Here is a 19,062-nt window from a genome sequence, read left to right on the forward strand (position 1 = left end):
TGTTTTTTCCAGGCGGTGATTGGCTTCTTGTTGTAGAACTGTTCACGTTCCTTTGTTCCAGAAAGATAAGCCTCTAAACCGGGCCTTCTTTCAAGACGTAGCTTTTTGCTACGGGTCACTTTCATCTTTTGTAAGTGTTGATTTCTAATCTTAAGTCTATTTTCATTGGTACAGGTTGTTTGCTACCATGGCGCAGTCTCTTCTACACCACCACGTTAATAATTAGGCAACTTTGTGTAACCTCTGGAATTCATCGTGCCTGACTTTCAGCCTGCGTTTGTAGCTGGACAAGGTTTCCTGCCACACAGGAGACGTTGCAATCAGTATCGCTTGGCAGTCGTTAGCACGGGCTATGTGATGCTTTGCCCATCACTGCTTTCTTTTGTGGTATGCCAAGTAGGGAGAGTGGTGTGATGCCTTGTTTAGCGTGTACGTTAAAATCTGAAAACTTACTCATTTTATTCATCCACTGGTTAGATAGCATTGCATCCCACGTTGCTCTTTCAGGTAACTTGCCCTTTTTTTTTTTCCTCCTTTTCTTCTTTTTCTTTCTTCAGCAGCAAATTCAGACCTTCCATTGTCCTTTCCAAGGCTTTGAAGAGTGCAGGAAGATAATGGTCTTTTCCTGTGCTTCATCGCATCCCCTTGTTTTATTGCTCCAATTATCTTTGTCCTGCTTCTTTTCTCTGCACTTTGTGCTGTTCTTGGATACTCTTTGATACTTTGCTGGTCCAAGAACCAACCACCCCAGTTTTTGAGACACTTAATTAAAAATATACTACTTTTACAGACTTCTGTAAGTTATCGTTTGCTGAATAAAACTTCCTGAAGACAAATATACTTGGAAATTTCTGGTGTAAACTACTGGTTTCTTAAAAGGTAGTTGGTTATCTTGAGAAAATGTAGAAATTGACAGGCTGTTTAGCAAAAGTGGTTGTGAATGAGGTGAGAATTATTCTTTTTCTTAAATGTAGTATTAATTATGTCCAGAGACAAGTGCTGTTTGTTATTTATTTCCAAGGAAGTAAGAGACTCGCAGACCGTACCTGGGCTCGCAGTGGTCCGTAAGATAGTATCTTGTATTTTGTTTCCCATGACTTGATATTTATGCCTGTACCTTCAAGTTTCTCCCTGCCTCTCCTGGCCAGAAAGAATTTTGACATCCAAGCTATTTACAAGATGTTTCCCTAAAACCTCTGCCTGCATCGCTTTTTAATTCACTCCTAGTTCAGAGGTGCCAGCACTGTTAGTGAAGAAGTGTGAACTGGTGAAGTGTTAAGTGTTCATGAGCGAATAAACACCGGGGGTGCCCTGCTGATTTCAGAAACTTAACTTTACCTTAAGTCAGCTGTGGTTCCTTTTAAAATGCATTTAATACTGGTCCATGCCAGCAGAGCGATTCAGCATTTGAAAGTGGAAGAACACATGGCAGTTTCTGCGGCACATTTCTAAGGATATATTTCAGTGACCTTTTACGTGCTTCCCCTGTTTGTGTGCTTGCTAAGCAGGGCAAGTGGCAAGTTTTTCCTTACTGGTAATTTTTGCAAAAGGCAGTGATGGATATTACCTGTTTTTTATTCCCATTATGACTTGCTACAGCAGTAAAAGGACCAGTGATACCATTTGATGACAAGTATTTGATGGTTGTATTGAGCTAGGGGTATGTTGGAGTTTAACATCTTTTTTTAACTGTATTCAACTGCCTCACAAAGCATCTGTAGAAAGCTTTGATATACTAGACTGAAAGTATTTTCCAAATACTAGAAAATCTTTAAAATCTAGAACCTTTGTCCCCTTTGGGCCATTTTAAAAGCATAATGAATGGCGCGCTGGCATGCAGCAATTCTATTAGCACCTTGTCATAACTTTTATTACCACCTGCCTATCCAGGCCATCTGGGAGGAAAGGATATAAAAGTGACAGTTACTCAGAGGAAATTAAATAGTCCTGTGTATCTCAGGCTCATACATTTGTCTTGCCTTTAGACCACAGAAGCTTTCTAAAACTTCTTTGCATCTGTAAGATGGAGGTAATATTTCGGTGCATCTTAAAATCCTGTTGAAACAGAGAAACTAGCTGTGGGAGTTTCAGTTTTTGCATTACACGATTGTCTATTTCCTTCCCCAATTATATGACTGATGGCTACAATCTTCTGGAGTTTGCTCCTTGGAGACCAGCGAAAGGTAAAGGAATTAGGATTAACTTCTGCCCTCCATCCAGGAAACCCTCCAACTTCTCAGTGTGTTCCTACAGGCTTGATGAATGTGCCATTGTAACGTAAACAGTTGTTGTCTCCTCTTCCCCTCCTTATTAATCCCTCATTTTCATGCCGTAAAGGGAGGTGTTACCACTAAATTTAACAATTTGTCTTCAAGAAGGACCCGCTGGAGTCTTTTAACTGTGTAATTACCTTTCGCGTTAAACCACTTCTCTGATGTGTGCGTAGAGATACTTAATTGCTTCAGTTTACCTGGGAAGTAGAAGTCGTCTTATAGAAAACTACTTATTGTCGATAAATACCATATGTGGAAATGGGTTCCTTATCCGAAGTGTTCTGGATCTGTTCCTTGTAATTCTTCGGGAGCCAGGGAAGGAGAACAGCATTGTGACCTCAGGGAGTCACCGGGAAGGTGCTGACGGACGCTGCTGCTGACTCCCCGGCCGTTCCTCACCCGGAGCTTTAGGGCGTCTGGCAGTGATGGGCTGGGCCCAAAACCCCTCTTGGGAGGAAGACTGAGTAGGTTGTTGTGGCCTGAGGTTTAATTCACACCTCTGTTTTGGCCGGGTATGTGGGGAGATGTATGGAGGGCCATAGTGGGGGTGTTTCAGAGAATTCACAAGTTATTTTAAGCTAAGTTATTTTTACTTTTCTTCATCCTTCTAATGCTTCTTAAATAAAAGTTGCATTATTTCTCACTCTGCATAAGGAGGTATTTTAAGAGAGACCTGAATACTTCTGTGTTGCAAGTAGTTTGAGTAAAAAGATGTTAGTTAAAAACTAAAATCGCTGAAACTAACTACAATTTTAAGGAAAAAAAAATAATTTCATGTTCCGCTTGTGTGTTTTATTTATTCCTTGTGTTTTCTTCTGGTCAAACCTTTTCATTAGGCTTAGCATCTTGTTGCTCAGTGTGCAGACAGGTTGCCGTCAGCGAGGAGGTGAGCTTAAGAAACTTCGTCCTTTCCCTGGCTGCTTATTATCCTCTCAGGAGTTTGTGTCCCCGTCGTTTGTGCCTGTGCTATAAAACAGATCACTAGAACAATGTAGATTAAAAATAGCTGTGAACAGAACAATGTAAGAGCCTGGGTGGAGTTGAGCAGTGCTTCTGCGAACCCCGAGGGGAAGGAAGAAGCTTGGGTCTCTCCTGCCCATGGGCTGAAACCAGCAAAAGGCGTCCCTTCCCCAGCCCTGGTCTCGCTGCTTGTGCTGGAATTTCAGGTTTTATCTGTCCCCCAAAGACTTGTGACTGGAGACAGTGAAGCGATGATGTTTTCGGTGACTGGAGACAGTGAAGCGATGATGTCTTCGGAGGCACGACTGAATGTTGCCCGTGGAAGGGCAGTTAGCTAAGTATTCAAAACCAGTGTCTGCTAATTGTGGCTTAATTTGAGTGACACCGAGTGGTTTAATTGAATTTCTTTGGAGGAATTGTGGTAATTTTACATTTAATGTAATAAAACCTGCAGCAAGTACCTAAAGTGCATATTGATGTCCCTTTCTTTTTAAATCAACATTTTAAAATATTTTTCTCCTCATTCCACATGCACAGCACAAACTGCAAATGCAAGAATTTTGTAAAACAGTTTGATTGGAGAGCACTCAGTTTTACATTAGTGCTAGTTGTCTGCAGTTTAGATCTTACGGAGTTAGTTGTTTGTTGGAAAAATAAATTTCCGTGGAGTTAAGTGTGCATCTCTGCACGGTTAAGTACTTATTTCGTAGCTCCTGATAGGCAGTATCTCTTTTTCAGTGTTCACATGGGCTCACTTGTGCTTTTTTAAAGGAAATTAAACCTGGGGAAAAAAAGAAACCGCACACTCTTGTTTTCCTATTTGATGATGCCTGTGTAGCAGCATTTCCAGGTACTTTCTGCAAGTGCATAGAACTCAAAACCGTATTTCCAGGTACTTTCTGAAGGTGCACAGAACTCAAAACCCGAGCACGCAGGCGTAGCCCGGAGTGGAGGCTGAGGGCAGCCTTGCTTGGCAGGGGCCTGGGCTGCAGCTGGAGCCTGCACTCGCGTGCAGACCTGCCCTGCAACTGCACTTAAAGACTCCAAATCACGCTGATAGCAGTTTGGGGGGAATTGTGTGCATAGATGTTTATGTCCTTACTGTGAATATTCTCCTGTTGTTTTGAGGTGTGGGGTTTTTAGGTATATATTCTCTATGCTTTCCACCATTTCCTTTCAACAACGGATGACTCGGCCTTCCTCAAGAGCGGGAGCCTCTGCTTTACCTTTCTCCTCCAATGAACCTCAATATCAGCCTTTGTATTTAAAGCAATTCGTATCGCAAGATAACAATTTTATGTCTTTTACTTGCCCTTTTTTTTGATCCTTTCGAGGACAAAACTAACAGCAATGGAGTTCTTGTGGTTCACTGGCTGTCCTGTGCAGTACGAGGCAGGCAGATAAATACCACCTGTGAAACAGAAAGTGTTTAGCAGAAGGCTAAACTGTAAGGCATGTGATGCTTTTCTATCTGCCAAAGTTATGAATCCTAGTTTCCGAGCCCATCTTTGAAGACGTTTTGTGTATCTGCCTTAGGGATCGGGACTCAGAAGTCAGAGATGGGTTGATTATTCTATTTTGTTTTAAAACTTCCCTTCTGGTAACTAGATTCCTGTTTTATCGGTTGTGCCTGTGTATTCATTCAGGTGTGTTGCAGTGGTTTTAACCCCGTATGTTCTCTGCAGATGTCAGTTTGACTTTGCACTTAGAAGTTGGGAACTTCACTAGCGTATAAAGGCAATGAGAATTTCCCTCTGGCCAAAGGGATTCAGTTTGAAGTAGAGAAATCGTTACCCACACCTTCCCTAATAGGAAGGCTTCAGGAGGAGGTTTAAGCTATAGGAAATTATTCTGTTGGTGTTACTGGAGTCACTCTGAACCTAGGGTTTTGTTTTGCTGTTGAGTTTGGGTTGCATGTTGCTACCTGTAGTTTTTTCAGATTAAGAACTTCATTTGTCAGATCTGATCTCTGAGAGTCTGAGCCTCTCAAAATGAAAACAGGGAGTAAGTTGTGAGTTGAAATGGTGGCCTCAGGGTAAAGTAGTAAATCCCAAGTCAAGTGAGGAGTCTCCTGTTTGAGTCTTGGACTCCTTAAATGAAATGATATGTTAGCCTTACTCCTATAAGGAGCTGCGTATTGAAAGAATGAGTGGAGGAGGTATAGCCCCTCTTCAGAAAACATATGGTAACACTTTAAAATGTTTAACTGTAACATATTTTGAAGGTGCTAGGGGGGAGGGGGAAAGCATGATGGCTTTAACTTGTGTCCAGTGAGATTTAACAGCACTCCTGAAGTTTTTTTTCTTTGTTCTTAATTTTGTTTTTTTTTTTCTCTTTTTGGGGACTGACAGGGTGAAGATCAATTATAAACATCTTCTGCTGAGTTGTGAAATTCTGTTTAATCTTCAAACTGGCGATGTCAAGGGTGCCGAGTCCTCCTCCTCCGGCAGAAATGTCGAGTGGACCTGTAGCAGAAAGCTGGTGCTACACTCAGGTAAGTCCACACCGTGCCGAGATATTCTTGACGTAACGCAATTAGAACCCGTGGTAAGAAATTTATTCAAAACAAGTTTAGAGTCTGGATTTTCAGACAAATTCATGCTTGCTACCAGTGAGCATTCACCAAGGCAACAGCAGAATGTTGTGCTCTGCCCTTGGCGGAACTTTGGAGGAGGCAGTTGGAGAAGTTGGAGTGGTCCAGCTGCCCCTGCCAGCCATTTCCAGACTCTGTTGTCTTGTGCTTGGGGGTTATTTGTCATGCGGATGACTCAGTAAAACTTCCAGGTTTTCAGTTTTGCCTTCAAGATGGCCAAGGTGAATGGGCATGACCCTAAACCGCCTCTTATCCTCTGTTTTAAGATCAAGGTGGTGAAGTTTTCCTACATGTGGACCATAAACAACTTTAGCTTCTGCCGAGAAGAAATGGGTGAGGTCATCAAAAGCTCAACCTTTTCATCTGGAGCCAATGATAAACTCAAATGGTAAGAAACAGAGCAGAGAGGTTCACCCCGTTTGTACAACTGTGTGAAAGAATTTGGGCTTCTATAACAGAGGAAATACATACAAAAATACTTGTACTGTGCACATGGGTTCTTGCTTCCTTGGATGTACAACACATGCACAGGGAGAAAGTACTGTGGCTTCAGCATAGTGTTTGGACACAAATGTGAGGATCTGGCTAGTTGCAGTGTTTCTCTAATAAAACATCAGAAGTAATAGAAGGCATAGCTGGAAGGGAGGCTGCATCCTGCCTTGAAGCAGAGACGTGCCCTGGAGGATTATTAATGTCTTAAGTTGGGGTTTTTTTGACTGATGTTTATCTTAACGAGTTTTTATAAGCCAGTGAGGGTCCACAGCCAGTGTATTCAAGCTCTATTTCAGCTCCCCAGTTTCAGTCCCTAATACTCCACATCGTTAAAAAGATAATTTTTGCCTGCACTCTAAATCCTGCAATTTAAGACTATTGCTACTGTATTACCTTTCTCTTCGTGGCAGCTTTTTGTGAAGTCGAAGACTTGCCATTGTTACTTCGATCATCTCTGTGGTCTATAACTCCTTCTGCCCACGAGTTTCTGCTTCTTAAAGATGACATTATTTCTACCCTTTTCCTTTCCTTTAAAACCTTTCTTATCTTCCCTGAGTTCTCAAGTAATTTCCAGTAACTGAGAGGGGACTTTGGTCAGAGTGTGTATCTACCATGAGTCGTGTCTGGCCTAATAGATCCATGGACACCTGGTTCCTTATTTTATCCCTTGTTGGTGATGTTAAGTGTTTCAGCATTTTTCTTTAAACCTCCTTAGTATAGATTGCAGCAAATTACCACTAAATAATTTAGTGTGTGTGTATGTGGTACAATTTGTGTTCCCTTCCTTTGGGTGGCAGACCTGTGCTTTCCTTGGACTGCTTTTTGTTATTAAATTACTTACCTTTATAACCTTTGCTAGTCAGATCTCATTCTAACGTCTAGATCTTTCTGATTTTTTTTTTTTTTCTCTCCTTGTGTGTTTGAGCTGTTAGTCGTTTGGCCTAGTTTTTGCTTCTTGTTAGATTCTGTGTCAAGTTTCAGGTCATGGAAGTGCTTATGAGTTAGCCTCTTCCTGCACTTACTACCTTTTCTTCACACAGGTGTATTCTTCTGGTTTTGCCCTACTATTATGTTTTTGAGAAACTGCCAGCCTTCCAGAAATCCGTTTTTCTGTTCAGTTCCTTCCTGTGGAATTTTACCTACCGTTTCTCTGGATTTGTTGCACTTTCTTGAATCTGTTGCCTCCATTCTACTATTTCTTTCACTTTCCTTTTGTGCAAGGTGACATCCAGGGTGCTTATCAGTAATTTAAACCATACCCCCCCCTCTTTTCCCCTGTGGGTTTTTTTGAATTGGTTTGCCCATAGTTACTACCTGTATATCATCATCTGTCTTGGAGATGCAGCACGAGGCTGACTGTAACACGCAGTTCCACTCTATTTACCTAGCTGTTATTTCCTCGTGGTTCAGTGGCTGTTAAACAGAACTTGTTTGCTGTACATTTTATTGTGAAAATTCTACAGTGCCCTTTCTTTGAAAGCTATGAATGACCTGCCAAAAACTGTTCCTGACGTCTCATTCAGATGCCTGCTTCCACAGGTGTTTACGTGTGAACCCTAAAGGTTTGGATGAAGAAAGTAAAGATTATCTATCCCTCTATCTGTTGCTGGTGAGCTGTCCAAAAAGTGAAGTTCGAGCCAAGTTCAAATTCTCCATCCTGAATGCTAAAGGAGAAGAAACAAAAGCAATGGGTGTGTAAAAACTGTTTCTGTCTGATGGGGTCAGTTGTTTGTCTTTTGCCATTTGATCAAGCGAGTCACTCGGCTGGTGTTTAAAGCACCATATCTTTCTTTCAGAGAGCCAGCGAGCATATCGATTTGTACAAGGCAAGGACTGGGGATTCAAAAAATTTATTAGAAGAGACTTTCTTTTGGATGAGGCCAATGGACTTCTTCCAGATGACAAACTCACCCTCTTCTGTGAGGTAAGTCTTCCTGTGCAGCTGAAAGAATAGCTGTTCCATTAGCTTAAGGCAGATGTGACCTTAGTTTTCATCATTGCTTTTAAGGAGTCAGAGGTATGAGGAGAAATACTGGATGTTTATATGGCACTTAGTTTTTATTTGTGCATGTGCGTGTGCGCGCGTGCCCGCCTGCGTGGCTGGTGGCTTTTTCTCTGTGTGATTCATCGCATTTCACTTCCATTTATTTTTTGTTACTTTGTATTTGCCTTTTACCTGTGATGATGATAGGAATTAAGCATGTTTGATTATCATTTCACTTCTGGTTTAGTGTTATCATCCATCTGTTTGTACTCCTTAATTTGAAACTCACTTGGGATAATAACCAGCACTAGCTCTGTAGTGGAAACTGGCCCGCCTATTACTTGCCTACTGAAGAAAGAAGAGTTTATTTTCCTAAGTGTGTCTATACAGCCAACAAAAAAAAAAATTAAGAAAAAGGGATTTTATAGTAACCACAACTTTCTGTTCGTTGTGTTTGTATTTTTCTACAACTGCTTACAAAATTATTATTTCACTAATACTAATTTCAGACAAAGATGCAGACAGTTATTTCTAAAACTAGATATTTAAGTTTAGAAACCTTAATGAGCAAATTTCAACTCTCTAATTTCGTGTCTTCAGAGCTTCTGCTGTCTTAATTCCATTGTCTTTTTAACTGCAAAATACCTCCTGTAGCTGTGACTTTTGCCAGAAGACAGGTAGAACAAGTTGTTCTCTCTTTGGATCTCCTGCAGTGTTTTTTATGGGAGTCTTTTCTTTTGCTGTGTTTTCTTTCAGGAGTGAAAGAAATGCTTCAGTCAGAGTTGTTCAACACCTGGGGGTTTTGGGGGTTTGGGTTGTTTTTCTTTTCAGTTCTGTTCGGCCATCATAAGCATGCAGATATTTAAATTAACAAGCATCTCCTAAAGGATGTGTATTCAATCAGTAGCATAAATTATTACTGTCATGGAGGGAGCCCTTCCTTTAATGCTTGTAGCAGTATGGGAGGAGAAGAGGACAGTGTCTTGGATGACACCTCTGTAGGTCTGGCAGTTACTCTTTCCTTCACGATAAAAGAGCCAGAAAACTTACGATTGTGGAGCGAAACTCAAAAATTAATGTCCGAGAAGGGAATTTGCGAGGTGCGATGTAGATAAACCTGAGATCTGCCAGTAGTCTTGGCAACTAGTACTAATTCAAGTCGCTCCACTCTTTACTGAGTTACTCCCTTCAAAAGCTTCAGCTCAGTGGTTTTGTTTGTTCTGGATGAAGAGAAAACTTGCTGCTGCCTTCACCTGGCCTTGATATCTTCTGTTCTCTCTTTCAGTTTGTTCTACAATCTAGCATGTAAGAAATTCCAAGTTTAGCGATATCAGAGGGGAAGGTTTTGCTGTCTGGAAACAGTTTGGCGAGAACTTTCAACAGCTTGGTTTTGGGGTTCCCCCCTCTCCTTCCCCCCCCCCCTTCCCTGAGCTTATAAGTAAGTCTTTTGGCATGCAAACCGGTGTGCCATATGCTCTCCTAATGCTTCCCTGCTGGCCACAGGTGCCGGGTGATGCTGCTCACATCTGTACTTTCAGCAAGCATGTTTTGTATGTAGGAACTCTCTGAGGAGTTAGCGATACTGGATGTTGAGATGCCTGTTGTGTGGGGATATGTTGGAGTTTTCTGTAGACCAGGAGGTTGCTGAGTGTCTCTGCTGCACCTTCTCATTGCTTTATTAAAGTTAAAAGGAAAAAGCCTTTTGCTCTTTGCTCGTGTCCAGTGCTGAACACAGATAATGTCTTGCTGAAAATACTGTTAAGGCAGAGAATGATGTTCCTTGTCAGGCATTTCAAATCTGACCTCATTTAGTTGTCAGTTTGGGGATTTTTCAACCTCTGTTTTGCAGGTGGGGTTGATTGTTCATATCCCAACTGCATTACTTTTTGCTGTTTAAATTATATTCCAGCATCATAGGTAAATATCATTCCAGTAAATCTCCAAAAAGAAGAGTGTTCCCAAAGTTATGGTAATAGCTCTCTTCTGAGCTAGGTCGCGTTGGTTTCCTTGCTAAGATGTTGAGAATAGCTTAAGCAAAACCTTATCTCGTTTGGTCTCTAAGGCTGGTCATCACTTGGAATCTACCAGTCTAAACTCCTGATGTAAAAAGCCACGTAATAGATTTTTCATGCCAGTAACGGATTTTTTTTCACATACGAAGAGGATTTAGTTGTTGATTTGATGACACAGTTCGCAAGTTGGTTTTGGCGGGTCTGTAATCAGTATTGGACTCCAGCAAGGCAGCTACATCTTAGAATGCCTTTTTAAGGAATCTGATGAGTTTTCATCCATCCTCGAGTCCATGTTGCTGGTCTAGATGTCACAGCGCAAAAAGATGATGTACCTGTCAAATTAATGACAAAGAATGTTAGCTTCCTCACATTTGTTCTGGCTAATCGTTTGTGTCCTTTGGCAAGCAGCATCTGATATTGGTTGGGTTTGAGTGTTGTATAGTTTGTACAAGATGTGTCTGCCATCAGAAACCCATTGGAGGTTTCTGAAGAGTTGGGGTATGTGCTTTCAGCAGGTAATTTTTCCTTAGAAGATGCTTCTGTCATCTCTCTTACTTCATAATTTACTTCTCCTTTTACATAACTGTGAAGCCCTTGCTCTCCGTTGTTCTTCTTTGGCCATGGGTTATTAATAGAACTGAAATTTAACTTGGACTTGACAGCAAATCCAGGAAATAGTCTCACGTATGCTTCCCTGTCAATCAGCTTCTTCCTTTATTCTTTGTTACAGCGGGGTAGTATTAGTCACTCTGATCTTTTCTAATTGGAGTCTGCTGTAGAAGGCGTATGATTTACTGAGTGTTTAACAATAATAGTTTGGTGCTGAATAGACTCTTAACGGTTCCCTTTGTGTAGGTTATTCATCAGCCAGTATGGCTACGTATGGTCCCTGCCTAACCGTGTATGCTTTAGAGCAGGTGATAAGGAATCCATCTGCCTTCCCAAGTCTTCCTAATGACTTGACGTAAAGCTGCTTTTTTAAACTTCAGTGTTTAGGGTTTTTTTTAAATTTTGTTTTGTAATGTGATGGAAGTGTTGAACTCCAAGAAATTTAGAACCAGAAGCAGCAAGATGTTTTGGGGGTCGGACGTTGCCCTTGCATACATGTGCGGCCGCAGTGCTCGGTTATAGAAGCTCTCTGTATACTTCATTTTCATTTGTACTGCTGTCTGTACTGCTGTCTGTACTGCATTATTGATTGGGGAGGGTTTCAGAGTGTTGATAGAAGGGAAAAACTAGGTCAGGTATTATGTCTGTAAAAGCAGAAAAATAAGGTTCCACTTCCTTAGGAAGCCATTAATAAAGTTATGATTAAATTGCATAGAAGTGCTGTTAATTGGGGGCTGAAAAGAAAAATCTGCTGGTGTGATTTAGGACTTTGGATAGACACTCTGGAGGAGCAGAGAACAGGCTTAAGGCAGGGTAGAAAGGATGCTTTAAAAATGTAGACATTTTTAATCATACAGTGATTCTGCTTGAGAGGTTTTGCATTTCCCTTCACCTGCCCTGGAAAGAAAAACTTCCTGGAGGGAGATGAGTTTTCCAGTGCGGGGTTTTGAGTTCGTTTGCTTTCTTTTCCCCTCCAGGTGAGCGTGGTACAGGACTCTGTCAATATCTCCGGCCAGAACACTATGAACATGGTGAAGGTACCCGAGTGTCGCTTGGCAGACGAGTTGGGAGGACTCTGGGAGAATTCGCGCTTCACGGACTGCTGTCTGTGCGTTGCAGGCCAGGAGTTCCAGGCTCACAAAGCCATACTAGCAGGTCGGTATTGAGTTGGATGGGCCTTAGCGGGATAGGAGACAACCACCTGATGGCAAGTGGGTTTTTTTGAGTTGTTACTTCTTTAAAGGAGACTTCTGCAGCTCTTTTAACTGCAGAGCTGTAGTAAAAGACTGTTTTGTGAACTGTTACGGGTAGAGAAGAAATACCTACTCCATTTTTAATTGCCTATCTCCTCTGATGGCGCTGATGGTAGGCGGATTCTTTTGTGGCTGTAGTGTACTATAATGTATTCCTAAAGCATTTGTAAGGAGAAGTTAGCACGTCTACAGAGGAATACTTTCTTGTAAAGTCAAGAAACATACCTTACCGCCCACGTACTCTTCAGCCTTGGTTGAAAGGACATAATAAATTCTCCCGTACCCAGTTTGAAGCTACGTCGGCCACATTACATTATGTCACAACCTATACTTCTTTACCAGCTGTACCTGATTTTCCCTAACTGCTATAGGAGAATTTCTCCTGCATTCAGTAGCAGGACAGTTGTTGAGGTGTTGGCAGGCTACGCTTAGCTCCTCCTGAAGAGTAAAAGAGCATCTCTAACTGTGTTTTATTTTCCCCACTGCCATAGCGCGTTCCCCGGTTTTCAGCGCCATGTTTGAGCATGAGATGGAAGAGAGTAAAAAGGTAAGTTCCTGAAGGAAGGAGAACTTCTCCGGCTCCGGCTAGGTGAATAGCTCTCTAGTCAACTTGTAGCATCACTGGTCAGATAACTTTCTTAGGTAGTGCTTGGGACTGTTGTCACCTTTTAACTCTTTTTCTCACATTAGATGCAGGTCTCTGCTTCAGCTGTCCTGAAGGGAGGAAGAAAGGGATCAAGGAGGCAATTGTTACCTTTGTTACTCTTGGGGAAAGAGTCTGGTGTGGGATAGGGAGAAGTAGAGAATGTGAAATACAACTTAGAATTCTTCTTACTCCATCCACATCTTTTTCTTTTCTTTTTCTTTTTTCCTTCTTTTTTTGCAAGTAGTACACGTTCTAAATAGTTTGTAGCAAATTTCTGAATACTGAAAGAGCTTGGGTATAAGGAAGCCTTTAGCCTCTTGTCAGGATCTTAATAAGCTTCATTTTTCTGATACAGAATCGGGTTGAAATCAATGATGTGGAGCCTGAAGTTTTTAAGGAAATGATGTGCTTTATTTACACGGGGAAGGCACCCAATCTTGACAAAATGGCTGATGACTTGCTGGCAGCTGCTGACAAGGTACAGTTGGGATTTATGGGTGTTCAGAGAACCAGGAATGACATGCGCCTTGCTTTACACAATGCTCCTCGGAGATTGCTGCAGTAAGCTTTTCATGTGATCGTTGTGGTCGGGCAGTTTCTTTGAATTGGATGTGGCTTATAGGTAAACCTGGGTGTAGTGTAAGATACCTGTAAGATAGGATATACATAGAAGATACCTATAGCTGTATAGATACATATCTTAACATGTAACAATCAGGAATTTCTGTCTCTACTGCTCATTTCTAAGCATTTTCTTAAAATTTCAGAGGACATCTCTATTCAGCGTAATCTAGCATAAGAGCTGGGTGTGAGAAGAAAATTTCAAGGTGGACCTGGTGATATTTTTTTTTAGCGTGATTATTACCAAACCTCAAAAGTAGTGTTCTGTCTTGGCAAACAGGGCCTGCTTCTCCTTCTGGTCTGGCTGGTATCAGCAGCTTCAAGAGATGCTCTAAAGTGATGGATAGCCAAGAGCGGGAGGGTCCTGTTGTTTATTTTCTTTTTGCAGTGGCAGTCCCTGCTGTTTATGGAGAGAAGGGGTGCACTGGAGGAAGCCCCATTGCCTAACCCGTCTGTGGTTTTGCAGGGTCCTTGCCAGGGAAGTGTCGGGGATGGTCTGACTGGAAGGCTGCTGGTAGTCCCCGTGTAGCAGGCGCAGCGCTGTGGCCTTGCCAGCCAGCCAGCCGCTGCCTCCTTCCCTTTGCAGCACCAAGGACAGAAGAGAGTGCTCTGCTGGCCAGTGAGCCGTATTAACCAGTGAAAATTCATAATATATAACCAAGATTTTATTTCCTTTTTCTTTTTTCTCTTAAAAGTGAACTTAGTGCTGGTGAAAGATGCCAGTTTGACAGCACTGGAGACTAAAGTCCTGAATTTATCCATCGAACAGGTTCAGCACGGGTAGCAGCAGTGCAAGATTCTCCACACTGCCCTGCCAATGTGCCTCAACTCTGACCTGGAGGGACCACCTCTAGGGGTGAGAGCGTAGTTCAGTCTCCATGCTTCTTCAGTCCTTGGATTCTCTTGTGGGTGCCAGTTAGGGTGGTGGATTTTAAGATGTGGATGCATGTAACCTTGTTCCACGCAACCACCACATGGCCATCAAATTCCCTGTCACTGCAGACCTGGGCTTCATCAAAAATGCTGATTTGAGAGGTGAAATGCTCCATATGCCATTATTACGCCGCTGCAACTAGAATTAAAATGGGAAATAATGCAAGGAGATTCTTGGCCTGATTATAATCATTGCCACATATTTTATTCAATATTTAAAGAGTATTGACTGAGAGCTTACATACCATCTTTAACTGAGACAAGCCTAAGTAAGAAGCAGTGCATTAAGGACAGAGTAGACTTTGAGTTTCCTGGCTTTTAATGTAGGTTTTTTTCCTTTTAAACTCATTGTGTGTCTTTTAAAAGCAGAAATAAAAAATCTTTCATGAAAGCACATAAAACATCTAATATTTACTCAAGAGACTGAAACAGCTTCTTCTGAGTTCCTCCTGTCTCTTGGGGAAAATATGTAATTAGACCCAAACCAAAACAAAGCACGTCTTCTCAGCCCAGGAGATACTGTTTCAGCCTCTTGGGTAAGTATGCTGTTAGGTAGGGTGTTTTTTTTAAAGTGTAATTAAGAAAGGGGGGAAGGGGAAATCTCGGTACCTGAGAGACCAGAATGGCTACTTCTGCCCAACTATGTAATTAGAAGCTGAGCTATTTGTAACGAAAATCGAAATAAAAATTGTACATGCATGGAGGAGAATATTCAATTTACAAAAGGAATAATTTTAAGCTTCGTTTGCTGCATTTTAAGCTGCTGACAGACAATAATATAAACTAATGGCTTGCCCCTCATTTGAAACTGTTTTAGTTATTGATACAGATTAAGCAAGTAAATTTGATTTGCCTTCTCAGATGTTCTGGTGGGAGAAAACTGTCCTGGTTATGAGTGCCATGCCTCAATTGAAGTAATTATTATCACCGAGTCTTAAGTGAAAAAATGTTTTTATAACCTAAAATTACTCATTTAAATTTAATCATAATGGGATGAAAATATCAATCAGAATATAAAATCAATTTATTGTAATAGTGCTTATCATATGGCAAGAGCTCCCGTCATCATGCAGATGAGCTTGTTACCAGCTCGCTGTTCAGGTTGACAGAGCCGTCCTTACAAATCCGGTGTCTTTTCCAAATGCAGCCTCACATAGTGAAGAACTTGTACACCTTGTCATCTCTAAGTTGTCCGAAAAAGCCTTATAAACGATACGAAGGATACTCTCAAATGCAGTTATCTGTCAGATAAATAAAAACTAACAATCTTAAAGATCTTTATTTTAGAAATGTCACTCAATGTGAAGTCATAACGTGAAGAAGACTTAACTATGTTTAATCTTTAGGACAATTTACATAGTGCTGATGTTATTACTCGTGTAAGAACTGCATTAGAATTGACTACTCTCCTAATGCCTGTGAAATGTAATCATGGGATCTAGAATATTCAGAACTATTCAGAAGTATTCGCTTTGTTTCATCCAAAGAACCGCAAACCCCATAATTAGATCACACAGCCAAGATTTTCAGAAGTATCTCAGTCTCACAGTTCCCAGCTCTGATACTCTAAAAGACTGAGGTTTGGGGGTTGGGTTTCATTTCTTGATAACGAGTGGCTTAAAGTTTTCTGAGTATTGACCTTTCTGAAGTCTGCCCAAGACCACTGTGTTGCTTTTGAAAATCTTGGCTGTGTCTGCATGTTTCAATACTGACTGAAGTGCTGCAGAAAGTAGAATGTGAAATTTATTAGACAGCACTCTTCTTCTAAGCATATCCTTTGAATTTCTCGAACCATTGACGTGGCCCAACCCTGTGGATCTGAAAAATGTTGAGGCAAATGCACAATTGAGCGGTAGAAACTCTTAGACTGAGAATGTGAAGTTGGGCTAGAGCTTTTGCCGCGGCATTACAGACATGCTGTGATGTTTCATTTCCAGCTGGATAGCTGCAAGAAATCAGGGGCATTTGTTTAACATTGTAGTATTAAAATAGAAGCCTGTACTTGAGCAAGGCTGATCTTAATGTGCAGGTCATTAATGGCAAAGAAATTGAGTGCAAACTGCCTAAACATCACCAGAACATCTATGGAGCATTCACTGTTAGACAGGTCTTCCCACTGAACCCGGGTAAACTGTCATGCAGTAATAGAGTGAGAAGAAAGCTTTGCCTTTAGCATTCTGTGCCTTGAAGTAACCGAGATAGGAGGTATTACAGGTGACCTGAAATTCTCATTTCAAAGCATGAACACAGCACCAGTAAGCCTGTAACACAAGGAGGCCGGGATGAGAGTTATGGTGGGTATGTTTCCTCTCCATTGCTTTCCTCAGGGTGGGCACATCATGATTCTCCTTCTTTGCTGGTCGCTACTTCTTTGAGGATAGTTCAGATGCGTAGAGCAAAGCAGAGGTCTGTTCAGCGTAAGAGTAGTTTGTTACTGAAGAGTGAAGGAGCACAAGTAAGGCTTCACATCAGGCCTGATGAGGTGTTTTCTTCTTTGTAACTGTACTTTGGCTTGTATTTTGCAGTATGCTCTAGAGCGTCTGAAGGTGATGTGTGAGGATGCACTGTGCAGTAACCTGTCTGTGGAAAATGCAGCCGAGATCCTCATTCTAGCTGACCTCCATAGTGCTGATCAACTGAAAACTCAAGCAGTGGACTTCATTAACTAGTGAGTTTACTTTTGTTCCAGGGTGCAGCACATCTAGAGGAAGGTGTTATTAGCAACAGGGTTCACAACTTGTGAACTGTCACATGCAGGGTTGATTCTCCGCTATTATTTTTCTTCTTTAGTTCTCCCATTGTGATCCTTCATTTATCCGGCATCCCAGAAGTGGCACTGCCCTAAGGGCAGATCAGTCCTGTCCTGCTGGGCCTGTTCAGAGCGTACGGCAGGACTGTCTCTGTGAGCGATCGTGGATCTCTTCCTAAGATGGCAAGAACTTTTAGGCAGTAGAATATCAGGTAGACCCTGAGATTGAGGGACTGTTTGCAACTCGTAACAATTACAACAGACCTTTCAGTAGATGTAAAATGACTCGTCCTATTTGTCAGTTAGTCCTATTTGTCAGTTAATAGAGTTTTTCTCAGTACTTTCTATATTGACTTAAGATACTTCTGTGCCGAGTAGTCAGGGTAGATGAACATTGTGTTCCTGCTGTTCCACCTGGGATCGTGTATGTTTGAGCTTTTCACCTTTAAGTTGAAGGACTGTCCAGCGTACAATCGTGCCAGCAGAGGCAAAGCTCACAGTCTTCACAAAAGATACCTAACATAGATCTAGAGCCATCCTAAAACGGTACACTAAAAATGTCGGGTTTCTCAGGCATGTGGAAAGAATCTATTTAGTTAATCCTTTTTATCCCCAGTTGATAACTTCAGATTTATTCTCTCTTATTTCTAGTCACGCTTCTGACGTCATGGAGACATCAGGCTGGAAGTCTATGGTAGTGTCGCATCCCCATTTGGTGGCTGAGGCGTATCGCTCTTTGGCCTCTGCACAGTGTCCCTTTCTGGGACCCCCACGTAAGCGACTGAAGCAATCCTAAAGCCCTGTCTGTCACACCACCCCATGTTTTTCTGGAAGCAGCATCAGCTGTTGCTGCTGTAACCTTGACCACCAGGTAGACAGCGAAATCTGTGGAGCTTTTACTCTGTTGTTGCGGGGAAGAGACTGCTTCGTGACACCCAGACTTTTTAAAACAGCACCAAGTAACTTGGGGAGAGGGGGGAGGGTGGGCCTGGGGCTCTGGGGCTGTTCAACCTAATGAATCCCTGTCGCTGCATCGTCTGTGTGTTCCCTTCGACTCAGCTGAGTCAATTAAGTACAGGGTTCGGTTTAGGCACTGACCCAAGTCGGAATAACCCAGCAGTGGTACTGGGGAAAACAACGTCTCTGCGTCTGGCAGCACAGAACAAATCGTCAGATGCCTGGAGCAAGAGGACATTTTAGCTTTGGAGAGTATTGGAGGGTTAAAAAGAATTTCCAGTGAGGTTCTGGAAAGGAAGTACCTGATGGGAGCTCCAGTAGTATTTATATCAAAAAAAAAGAGAATTTAAGTCCTTCCAGCTGAGCTAAAAACTGGACGTTTGTGTAACTCCTTATTGCCATCCAGCAACAAGAAGATCAGTTTCTCTGTTAGTAGCACTTGTATGTTAATTGCAAAAAAAAAAAAAAAAAGAAAAAAAAAAAAAGAACCCCCCCACCTTTTATAAAATGACAGGTTGAAGTGAAATGAAGTGAAAGGGGACAGTGAAAGGCTGTGTGTTCCGGAGGGTGTGAATAGACTGAAGGCAGCCTTTGGCAAGTGTGTATTGGTTTTGAAAGGACTAGAAAACCCTTGATCTGGAGCGTGCTGTCTGACAAGAACAACGGTTACTGTTTTTAGATATTGTGGGAAATGTTTTTGGCATTTTTCCCTGCTTTATTTCCCTCCTCCCCCTTTTTTTAAAAAAAAAAAAAAAAAAAAGGAGAAATTTTATTGTTTATGAACGCTGTGTCAAAAGTTCCTGTCCTGAGTTGCTAAATGATTCTTAACAACTGTTTGTACCTGACTTGCAGACTGTATAGGAGCCAGTCCTGTTCCTTTCTATTAGTCGCTCTTCTTACAGGGAAGAAGTTTCAAAATAGCTGGTAACTTTTTTTTTTTTCCTTTTTGAAAATATAAATAATTACTATTTTGTACTGTG

General features: G+C 41.7%; 1 protein-coding gene across 8 annotated transcripts in view; it reads left to right on the forward strand.

Annotated features, from left to right (window-relative positions):
- SPOP (speckle type BTB/POZ protein) overlaps nucleotides 1–19,062 on the forward strand; it is a 35,291-nt gene that overhangs the window by 9,562 nt on the left and 6,667 nt on the right. For 7 of the 8 annotated variants that reach the window (XR_014230343.1, XR_014230344.1, XR_014230345.1 and 4 more), the window contains 9 exons: nucleotides 5,585–5,727; nucleotides 6,093–6,214; nucleotides 7,858–8,009; nucleotides 8,115–8,242; nucleotides 11,901–12,078; nucleotides 12,668–12,723; nucleotides 13,178–13,300; nucleotides 16,902–17,044; nucleotides 17,777–19,006. Coding sequence is in view for 1 of the 8 variants with exons in the window: in XM_082331597.1 (XP_082187723.1) it covers nucleotides 5,650–5,727; nucleotides 6,093–6,214; nucleotides 7,858–8,009; nucleotides 8,115–8,242; nucleotides 11,901–12,078; nucleotides 12,668–12,723; nucleotides 13,178–13,300; nucleotides 16,902–17,044; nucleotides 17,777–17,921 (1,125 nt within the window). In the remaining 7 variants the exon portion in view is untranslated. Of the gene's footprint in view, nucleotides 1–5,584; nucleotides 5,728–6,092; nucleotides 6,215–7,857; nucleotides 8,010–8,114; nucleotides 8,243–11,900; nucleotides 12,079–12,667; nucleotides 12,724–13,177; nucleotides 13,301–16,901; nucleotides 17,045–17,776; nucleotides 19,058–19,062 lie in introns of those variants that run through there. The other variant, XM_082331597.1, reaches the window with a different exon arrangement.

Source organism: Platalea leucorodia (assembly GCF_965183815.1).
Source record: "Platalea leucorodia genome assembly, chromosome: 22".
Classification (NCBI taxonomy): domain Eukaryota; kingdom Metazoa; phylum Chordata; class Aves; order Pelecaniformes; family Threskiornithidae; genus Platalea; species Platalea leucorodia.